The 10,988-nt window shown below is 45.7% G+C and overlaps 1 protein-coding gene across 2 annotated transcripts in view; it reads right to left on the reverse strand.

Moving 5' to 3' along the window:
* Positions 1 to 10,962, reverse strand: part of GRAMD4 (GRAM domain containing 4) — an 80,776-nt gene extending 69,814 nt beyond the window's left edge. Inside the window, exon 1 of one of the 2 annotated variants that reach the window (XM_065048970.1) lies at positions 10,655 to 10,962. In XM_065048970.1, coding sequence (XP_064905042.1) covers positions 10,655 to 10,683 — 29 coding nt within the window. In that variant the 5' untranslated portion in view covers positions 10,684 to 10,962. The remainder of the gene's footprint in view (positions 1 to 10,654) is intronic. The other variant, XM_065048971.1, reaches the window with a different exon arrangement.
* Positions 10,963 to 10,988: the final 26 nt, after the last annotated feature.

Genomic DNA, 10,988 nt, shown 5'->3' on the forward strand with positions numbered 1-10,988 from the left:
TTTACTGATGGAAAAAAAACCACACACACACACAAAAAAAAAAAAAAAAAAAAAAAAAAAAAAATTACATCTTTGGATTTCTTTGTTGTAAGTATCTGGGGCCTTCATCCAGCTACAGAATCTAGGCAGCCTGACTAAACTCGAGCAGGGACTTGGCTGGCTGTAAATGGGAGTCTGTTCTAAGCAAGACCTAAGTCATGGGAGATGAGATGACAAGAAACAGGGACAGGCTGTCTAGGGTGAAAAGACAAGCTCTAAACACATAATAAAGGAATAGTTCCTATCCTGCTAACATTCTTGCCAAACCCTTATTTTATTGGATAGTACAACATATTCAGAAGTTAACCAGCTGTTTTAATCAAGGACTGTTCCAGGTTTTTATTGCTGCCCCATAGCATACCAGAAGCATTAGGCCCCCGAGGGCTGTGTTGTAACAAGGAGAGTAAAAAACACACCCTGCTACAACCTCTCCATCAGAACAGGCAGCCACACAACCCAAAAGACATTAAAGATAGTTTTTCTTGACTCGAAGACGGTTTTCCAGTAAGTGGAAAGGTTTCTGGGTGCCCAGGAACCAGAGAAAACATAAGATGGGAAAGCTGGGACTGATTTGTGCATAACGAGCCCTAGGATCTTTGCCTAAGAGCTCACATGTGTACAAAAAACAGTATTTGGATTTGGTACATAAGTTAAGGCTACAGAAGACGTCAGACCACGTTGTACTGGTGTTCCCACATGAGGCTGCATACAAGAGCACATGGGGGATGAAGAAGCTGTCCCGCTCCAGGAATGGCAGGACTACCGAACCACATGCGATTGAACAGCTTTATTTAAAGGTGCTTTCTTTAGCAGACTGGTCACCAGGCGAGCTTTCCTTTCCACCTTGCCAGGCAGAGAGCTTTGCTCTCCCCATGCCTCAGTGACAATACTCGTATTACTAGTTATGACTGTATTTTTCCAAGAACTTTAAGAGCTGAATCTACTGGTTAATCTTTAATAAAAAAAGAGTTATTTCAAATTATTATCAACTTGTAAGAAAGAAAAAGTGCATGCCAGTAGTTAATCTACTTCAAGAGCTGGTGTCTGGCATTTCCTCCATGGTTCGGAAACACCAGCAATGAGTGTGTTTCCTAAACACAGTTTCTCATTTCAGATAATGAGCAACCTGTGGTCAGACAGTCATCTTCAGCACCCAACCCCTTCTTACTGTTTCCAGGAAGCATATATGTCTTTACCTACTTTTCTTCTGACATTTACAAGAATGCATTATTAACTTCATAGCAACTAAATCACTGAATTAACAAAAGCTCCAGAAAATGCCACTCTATATATAAACTACCAACACTTCAGTTGAAACTTTTGAAAAGGGAGAAGAAAGTTAAAAAAGCAAACCACCGCCTTTAAAGCAAACAGACACTCTTTTATGTGTTGGTCCATGTAGCGCTTCCAAAACTCATCTAACACAATTGTTCAATAGTTAAATATGCACATGATATTTTTTTTTGTGCAGTGCAGTCTGCTGTACTTTCATATTAGCTCTCAGATATTATGATGAACTTTTAGCCAGCTGAGAACAAAGCCACCGTCACGGTAAAATAAGCAGATGTACTTTGCTTCAGACAATAAGGAATACAAACTGCACGGAAAGATTTTTCCATGATTTAACAAAGACAATCAATTGTCACCAACAGTAGACTAATGAGTCACAGACAACAGCTTAATACTTAAAGCTTATCTCTAAAGAAAAAAAAAATACATATGCAATTTCAAAGTATTAACAACAAAACCGAAAATGAGTTTTTAATAGATCCCATAGTCTCCAACCAGAATAGCTGTGTGCATCCAAATGAAATCCAAAGCGGATACTCCACACAGCCAGGCTTGCATTCCACCCAGAAAACCGGCCTGAGAATGCCACTCATTGTTTCTCATTCAAAAAGCATATGCTGTCCCTGCTCTGCTTTAACAGGGGACTGCCAAGGGCCAGAGAGTTTCCCCAGGCAAAGTCAAACTGCTGGGCAAAGCGAGCTCCACGTTCCTCCTGTAGAATAGTCCAATAAATGGCATTTGTGCCTCGCTGGATTTCAACGTGTGTTGTAGAGGCATAAGTGATCCAGCGTTAGAGGAAACCATCGCTGGCAGAGCCCTCAAACTGGGGAAAGGTTGCTCATGGAAGAAACAAGAAAGCAGAAGCAGCTCTAGAAAAAGTGTATTTGCTGTAAAAATGTTTTCTAACACAGTTTTCTGAGGAAGTCAGAACTATCTGACTTTGGCTGGTTATTCTCATAACTGAAAGTAAAAATGAGATCTGTTGAATTGTACATTGTGCATCTGTTGAATGTACATTGATCAGTCCCATCAGCAACTCCACTGGGGAATGAAAGCAAAACTCTCCACAATAGACCCAAACCCTTTTGTAAGCATCAAAAGCTTTATATTCAGAACATTCCTCCAAAACAAAACAGGGCTAGCTCCAGATAATTTGGAAGAGGCCACAGTCCTCATTTCTGCAGTGTTTCGCCAACTCTTGACATTAGTTTTAATTACTCCAGGTTTCCAGGAAGCTCTTAGAGCTGCAGAAAACCCTGGGAGCACAGTGCTCTGTGGCAGCTGGCAGCTCTCCTCAAGGATCAGCATGTCCCGCCAGACACTCCACGGCTTGTTGGGAAGGACATTCCACATCACACAATCCCAGGTGAACCCAGACAGCTGCTGAGATCATACAGCGTTCTACAAGAAACCAAGCCACACTGTATTTTCATACAAAAGGTGATCTCAGACACTCGGCGATATCTTTTGGGTTGCTTTGTAGATTAGCCTTTAAGAAGGGTGTGAAGATCTTGGTTCAAAGCCCTGCAGAAGTGTCTAGAAGTGGTTTAATGCCTTGAAAAGTCAGACTGCATGAAAAACAATAGTTATACAGACTCCACTTATTCCTGCCTCTGATAACGTGATCCTTGCAAGCGGACGCAAGATTTAGTAGTCTACTGAGCTGGTTTTTACTATTATCTGATGATCACAGTCCAAAGTCACCCTAATATTAGTCACACAAGGATGCTTTGGATGTTTTGCTGCTGTCAGGTCCCACGCTTCACAGGTACCTTTGCCCCACACCAACAGGATGGCAGCTGCTGGGAACTGAACCTGGGCTACACGGAGCACAAGGAGCAGCCAGGATCTTTGGTACGTGCAGGCAACTCCCTCCGCATCACTCTCTATCTGACAAGGGAAAAGGTGAGGAAGAGGGAGGATGAAGAAAGCCCCAAACCTAAAAGTGAGTTCAGAGATATCAATAGGATACCAAACTACAGATCATCTTGCACCTTGATTTTGATTCAGGTAGCCAAAGTCATATTCATTGAGGGGTGCATTTAGTGCCCGGAACACCACATCGAAGGCACACTGCATTTCAGCTTTGGGTGCTGAACACGCTGTTTTTTTCCTGTTGTGACAGGGCATCTTGTTGCAATAGTTGTGCATCTTACAAAATGCTCAGAGACCAGGCTAATGGTCCCTTCACCCCCGGTGAAGTGGTTATGGATATTTTCAGACTGGTCTCTTCTCTGCTGCTCAGCTCTCTAAGGCTCGAATCGGGTATGCCACCCTCTCCAGCCAACCCAGAAAGCATAAACTCACTTTTTGGCAGCATGTTGTCCCGAGAACAAAATCTACTACTGATAGTGGTCCTACTACTACAGGAGTGTCTGGAGAAGCAGCCTGTGGCCAAAGTAAACAACTGCATAGCATCCTAGACTCAGATCTGGAGTGAATTAGAGTAAATTACAGGGTTCACACATCCATGTCAGTCCTAACGTAACTAGGAGGACCCTGAAGCTGTATAGCCAGGGTCATCAGCTGGCTCTACCAAAAGCAAGATGAAAACAAGATACCCTTGCCAGGCTCATAACACAGCATCATGGACTCATGGCCTTCCAACCACGTTTTAAGCGCTCCTTCTCTAGAGGCTTTGCATTTCCCCATCCCTGTGGCTGTGACACTGCTTAAATACTGCTGATGGTTATAAACCCACACACCTCTGCGTAGCCCAGGAATTACAACGCGCTGTTAACCTTGAAAAGTGCAGCACGTTATTTTAAAATGAAGTTAATGTGCACACCTGGGAACACATAGGTGACATCTAGGGAGAGGGGAAGAAAAACACACAAACCATTTCCTGAACATAGAGCCTTGGGTAGCAAAATCCACAGTGAGATGCTGGAGGACTTTTTTCCTGAAGGTCACTAAAACTTTTAAGAAGTTCTCTTTTACATACACATTTCTATCCTGAAGCCACTTTTTAAACATTTAAGCTAACGATAAACTTCAAATTATGAAATAACCTCTGCTTTGAGCACCTAAAGATGCTTATGTATCCTTCATTGCAAAACCTGGTACTAATTTTCAACCTCTGAGAATTGGTTGGTTTCCAATCCAGTGAATTTAAAGCGTTCTATATACGAGTAACCTGATACCTGAAACGAATATTGAAGGAACAAGTGGCTTTTACAACATGGTAGAAAAATGCCAAGCATTAATAATGCCAGATACTAATACAAACTGCTGACAGTTCTATCGAGAGCTCTGATAAGACAGTTTTAGCGGTTGGAAACTAATTGCACTCAGTCACTAATTGCATACATCAGGCCAGCATGGAGTGCACGGCTTTGTTCTCTTTAATTAAGATAAGTATAGACCTCTTAAGTTGTGCAGTTATTTTCAGAGGAGTACTATGGAAATTTAAAATGCATCTATTAACCATTGTATTTGGACACAGAGAAGGCAAGCTACTGCTAACTGCTTTTTCATATAATTTTGCCGTATTTTTAAGAACCTTAAAAAATATCTTAACCAACTACAACACACCTACAGATGCCCCATCCCTGGAGACACTCAAGGCCAGGCTGGATGAGGCTCTGAGCAACCTGATCTGATTGAAGATGTCCCTGCTCATTGCAGGGCAGGGTGGACTAGGTGAGCTTTGAAGGTCCTTTCCAAAGCAAACTATTCTATGATATACAGGAAGGAACACTCAACAGTCAAGAAATCAGTGTCCCCTCCCACCAAGTTTGATGAGAATCACAAGGATGAAGTGATATTTTATGCTTTATGCCTTTTTCTTGTTTTCCTCTCTCCCTCCTGCCATGAGTAGTGTTACCGGCATTGCACTAACAGTTTTATTCTGCACCTGAAGTGTTGACCTAAAAATAAAAACCCTGTTTACAAATGCTATATTTAACATCAACTACAGTTACCCATATAAGCATACAAAACAGCTGCAGTAGAATACAGAAGCATCTAAACCATGCTCAGATTAGTATATACGAGAGATGCTCACCTTCAGGCACATCAGTGATGCAGAAAGTGCCCGGGGAGCAGGCAGGTCACCTCAATGGAGCACAAACCAGCACGGGATGGCTGCTGGAAAACCAAACCAGCCCCCAGTAAAGATGAGTCCTCACAAACATAAGCAAGCATTCACTCAAAACTGAAACCAGCTCTGTTTCAGACAGCAGTTCCCATGTATGCACCCCAAGAAAAACACGTACCCCAGTGACTAAGGATCTAATGATGACACTTATTGGGCATGTGTGGCCAGCCAACCTAGTCATAAATCCCTTAATCACAAGTCAAAAGAGTTGTCAGAGCCTGCATTGATGGCATCAGGGAAAGAGGGCTGAAGTGTCTGGGTTTTCTTCAACAAGAAACATCAGCTCTTATGGAAGAGCAAAAGTACTCAGAGAAGCTGTATCGGTAACTTTGAGCACCAAAGTGACCTCTAGGACCTGCATCCTAAAAAAATTTAAAAAAAAAAAAAAAAGCTTAAAATTTACTTTACAAGTTTCTTATTTTTACAGCATACTGGGAAATGTGAGGTCACTGCTGGAGCACTGTGTCCAGTTCTGGGCTGCGCTGTACGAGAGACACATGGACAGACTGGAGAGAGTCCAATGAAGGGCCACAAAGATGATGAAGGGGTTAGAGCATCTCTCCTGTGAGGAAAGGCTGAGAGAGCTGGGACTATCCAGTCTGGACATGAGAAGGCTCAGGGAGATCCCATCAATGTACATAAATACCTGAAAGGAGGGTGCAGAGAAGCTGGAGCCAGGCTATTCTCAGTGGTGCCCAGTGACAGGACCAGAGGCCACAGGCACAAACAAACACAGGAGGTTCACTCTGAGCATCAAGAAACACTATTTCACTGTGAGGGTGACCGAGCACTGGCACAGGCTGCCCAGGGACGCTGTGGGGTCTCCATCCTTGGAGATACTCAGAAGCCACATGGACATGGGCCTGGGCAACCAGCTCTAGGTGACCCTGCTTGAGCAGGGGGTTGGACCAGATGACCTCCAGAGGTCCCTTCCAACCTCAACTATTCTGCGAAATAAGAAAGACTAGATTGCTTCAGTCACTGATGAGATGCCTAGAACAAGTTTTACACTAAGTTTGATGCCTTCTTGTTAAGATGTATATCTAGAACAGGCAATGTGGTCTTCACAGACCACCACAAAGAACTTGCTGAGTTAACTGGTGATTTGTACAAATGGAATTTCAGTTTCCGCTGAGATGCAGATGTAGCTTTTAAACTAAAAGAGACAATTTTAAGTATTCTGAAAGCATGTTTAGAAAATACTGCCAATGTTTTTTTTCCCTCATTAGCACAGGCACGTATTAAACACATATGGTGACCCAAGATGCAAACAGAAAGGATTTTTCAAATGCAACTGAACATGTTGGGAATCTTTATCTTCCATTATTTTCAGAAGCAAATAACTGCATCTCCAATCATTTAAGAATCTCTGAAGATCTCATCTCTTAAGTCACAGAATTGAATCTATTAATACTGCTACCAAAGTGTGCACCAGGAGAAAAGAATGCGTCTTAGAGAAGGGGAAGAACAAGCAAGAGTGCTCCTAACCACAAATACGGCATTTTTAGTTTGCATCTGGTAACTGCTCTTTCAGTTTAGTCAAAGCAAGAAAATTTACTGTGCAAAAGAAACTGTACTATTAAGGTGAAGAATAAACATCCAGACTCTGTGTGAAGACTGCAAAGCCTGTTAATATTTATGAAGTCTGAAGTGGCTTCAAAGAATCCTTACTTCATTTTCCTATGTCATAACAAAAAGCAGCACTAACTCACTAAAATATAAGGTGAGTTCACCACTAACCTATAACTGTTTTAATAAATTCTGATCTTCTAGGAAGAGGCACAACTTCTTTGTTTTGTCCTCATCCCTCATATCAACAACAATGACCACAAGATGAAAAGAGAAAACCTGCATTTGTTAAAAAACTTGAAAGATCAAAACACTTAAAGCCTGGAAGCACCCAACATCATGACCTAAAAGCTATAATTTTGTGCACAGATTATTTTACGGATTTACCTGCCACCATGCAAGGCCAGGGCAGTGGCCAGAGAGGGAATCTTTTTTGGAAGCCCTGATCAAGCACTACTGTCAACAGCTTTTACTCCAGTTAAACTCTGTGTCACAAAAATAACACATTAGAGGAAGTCACCTGTCCTCCCAGCATGGATGCTGCCATGCAGATATTATTTAGCTGAGAAAAATCCATGTAAGAAGGAAAAGTAAAGAGTGCTATAGGATAAACCTAGAAAATTGTGTACTTTATTTGGGCCTGACACAGTCAAGTTTGGACAAGAGAGCCTGCAACTCAGGATGGCAGATTTTTCTGCACATAACACTGGAGTATTTTGGTAATAGCCAGGGCTTTGGTGACTTCAAAAAGACTATCACGGCTAAGCCTGATACATATTGGTGGGAGGAAGAGACCGGGACAAGCCACTGAATAGCCACATACCTTTAACCCAAAAAATTCAGCAAGGTACATGTTGCCCTTGACTCAAGCCTTCCTATATAGCATTTATTTTCCAGGCCTATAAGAAACAAAACATCAGGACATGTGATCTATTACACCTTAAATAAAAATATATCAATCATAAAACTGTTAATGGGACCATATACCACACAAAACACAGTTTCATACCTTCAAGAATCTTTATGGATTTGGTGGTGACCGAGTCAAAACACAAAGCATGATTTTTCAGCAGACAAAATGAGGTGAAATGAGGTCTTTTCTAATTTTCCAATAGATCTGTCATGGCTTTGGAGGTTAAACAGTTAATGTTCCTCCTTAGCTCTGAAGTCTCTGTATTAAGGCATGAATACTCAAGTATCAGAATGATGCTGAAGACACAACATATATACGTAGTATATGTATGTATCCACATCACATACATGCACAGACAATGTTCCACATCCCAGAAGTATATTTGACCTTTAACAGCAGCTCTAATCACTTCTCAGACACTGCAGAAGTTCCCTTACCAAAATAAAATATTAAAGTTATTTGGTTTGTTGGGTTTTTTCTCCCCAGATCTCAAAAAATATTTAATCTCTTTGGCATCTAATATCGCCCCAGCCATTCACTCTTATAATGAACTTCAGCTCCTACAAGCTTTGAACACCAGACAGCGGGAGGAGGAGAAGGGGTAGGGCCAAGGCAGAGCTTCTGCACTGGCTACCTGCTGTACACCACTGGGAATTAGTTCCCAGTCAGGACAACAGCAACGCTGTGTGTCAACCCCCTGATTTTGCCTCCTCAGTCGGGATCTCCCATCTGCCAGCGCCTCCAAAACCAGGTCCCACCGAAGCACAGAGCCAGGACAGGCTTTTCCCAGCTGCTGCCCTTAATTCTTCCCTCCCCCGCGGGCGCTGACGTCAGGTCACCAGGCCACAGCGATGCTGGCAAGGCGGGATAGGAGGGAGGTCAAAGCCTGGGTGATGCCTTCAGCCAGAGCAGAAGCCATACCACACCAAGGAGAGGAACACATATGTCCAAGCAGTACCAAACCCCCACCGTGCCTCCCAACAGCCACCCCCTGTGACCCAGGATGTGCTGAGCAGACCAGGTCTCAGGAGTGCCACAGAAGAAAAAACACAAGCCCATCAGTCTGACACCTAAACTCAGGTTAGTCGCACCTGCCACCAGCCAAAACCACCTCTGAGAGCTTACCTGCAGAGCCGGAAACATGACATGGCTCCTCTTCAATTTGGTCTGGCACCTCAGCCCAAAGTCACCTTTATTATGGCACAGGGATGAGCCAAACATACTTGTGGCCACCATATGAAAAACAGTGAACATAACTCAGGCTTTCAGGGATTTTTCACAGTTTGGTATCATAACACCATCAGTTAATTTTATATTTTACCAGCTTCACAGCTAGTACTTTAAATATCAGCTTCAAAACACAGACTAGGACTAAAAAAAAGCCCTCCTTTTTAAATAACTAGTTAACTAGATATGGCATTAAAAACGTTTAAGACAGCTCACACCTCTGAGGAACAAAACTACTTATTGCATCTTAAAAACTAAGGCAGGATACTGTCAGATAGTGCAGAGCACAGGCACCAGGGATCCCTTCTTGATTAAATATTTCCCCTCCCCACCCACTCCTCACCCGCCACTGGAAACGCAATCCCTGAGAACTTGTCCATCATTCATTCCACATTCACACAAGCTTAACAGTACCACATCTACTCAATCTAAAACTCTGCAGCTGTAGTAATGAAGCGTGACACGAAAAAAGCTGTTATTGTCACCTGTTTGCCCTATACATGCGTTCAAGCCCAGCAACAACCCACAGGAGGCTCACGACACGTGCACACCTATCAGATCTTTTCTGAAGGAGCCCGGTTTGACAGCTTGGACTGTAAACCAGCCATTTGCCCAGCACCACGGCCCGGCCACCCTCTGCCTCTTGACAGCAAGCTCTCCAGCAGCGCTTCTCTGCTCCTGCTCCTCCAACACCGCCGTGCCTCACTGCTCCACATCGAGATACATCCAGACACTGCGTGAGTTGAGGGACGGGTACATTGCTGGTTACTACGTAATATGAACATGTGGCCGGCCCCTAGTTCAGCCAGGCTTAGCTAAAGCTCAAGAATCAAAATTCACAACACAGACAACGTTACCAGGTCTTATTTCCAAATCGGATGCCCCCCAGACGCCAGCCCGTCTGGAGGGGGCAGGAGAGGGTAACGGTGAGTGCGATGCACACCAGTGGCCACAACACGGTCCCCAAGACACCAATGACTCGGGAGACCAGCGAGGACGAGCTGCGTTTGTACACAAAGACGTGACCTTTACCAGGTTCACCGCCACCCCACGTACGCGGTGTTTACTACAGCCTGTGACTCCTGGCCCCGCGTTTCACCTGGACGGTGGCGGTGATGCACCCCGTCCCCGCAGCCCTTCGTGCCGGAGGGGCGCGGGGACGGGAGAAGAGGAGCTCACCCGCCCCGGGAGGAGCGGAGCGGGGCAGCCGGGCACCCCCAGCGCCCACGGGGACTGTCTCTCGTTTCCCGCAAACGCGTGAAGGCCCAGAAAGACGGAGCCACCGGCCAGGCTCCCCCCGCAGCCCCCGGTCCGCTCCCCGCCGCCCCCTTCGCCCTCCGCCGGGGTTTCCCGTCCCTGGGGCGAGAGGGCGCGTCTGTCCCCCAGCCCGCGGGACCAGCGAGTCCTCGCCGCCCCGGCCCGGAGGGGTCGGCGCCGGCCTGGGGACAGAAAGGTTTGGACAAAAAAAAACCCAAAACTATTATTTCCCCAGAGAGGCGGCCCGGCGGGGCACTCACCCTGCTCGTAAATCGGAGCAAACTCTCATTCACGCTCCCCGCGGTGCCCAGGCCGCCGGAGCCAGGCGACGCCCCGAGAGCCGCCGGTCGCTGGGCTGCGGTGGTCCGGGCGCCGCCGGGGCCGGGCTGGCCCGCTCAGCCCCGGACAAAGAGCGGCGCCCCTGCCCGCTGCGGGCTCGGGCGGCAGCAGGTACCCGTCCGCCTCCACCGAGGCCGTACCGAGCGCCCTGCGCAGCCGCCGCCGCCGCAGCTCCCGAGCCGCTCGCCGGGGCCGCGCCGAGCGCCCGCCCCGCCCCCGGCGGCCCCGCGGCGGGAGCCCGCAGAGGCGGGGGCG

This window comes from Columba livia, chromosome 1 (assembly GCF_036013475.1).
Source record: "Columba livia isolate bColLiv1 breed racing homer chromosome 1, bColLiv1.pat.W.v2, whole genome shotgun sequence".
Lineage (NCBI taxonomy): Eukaryota > Metazoa > Chordata > Aves > Columbiformes > Columbidae > Columba > Columba livia.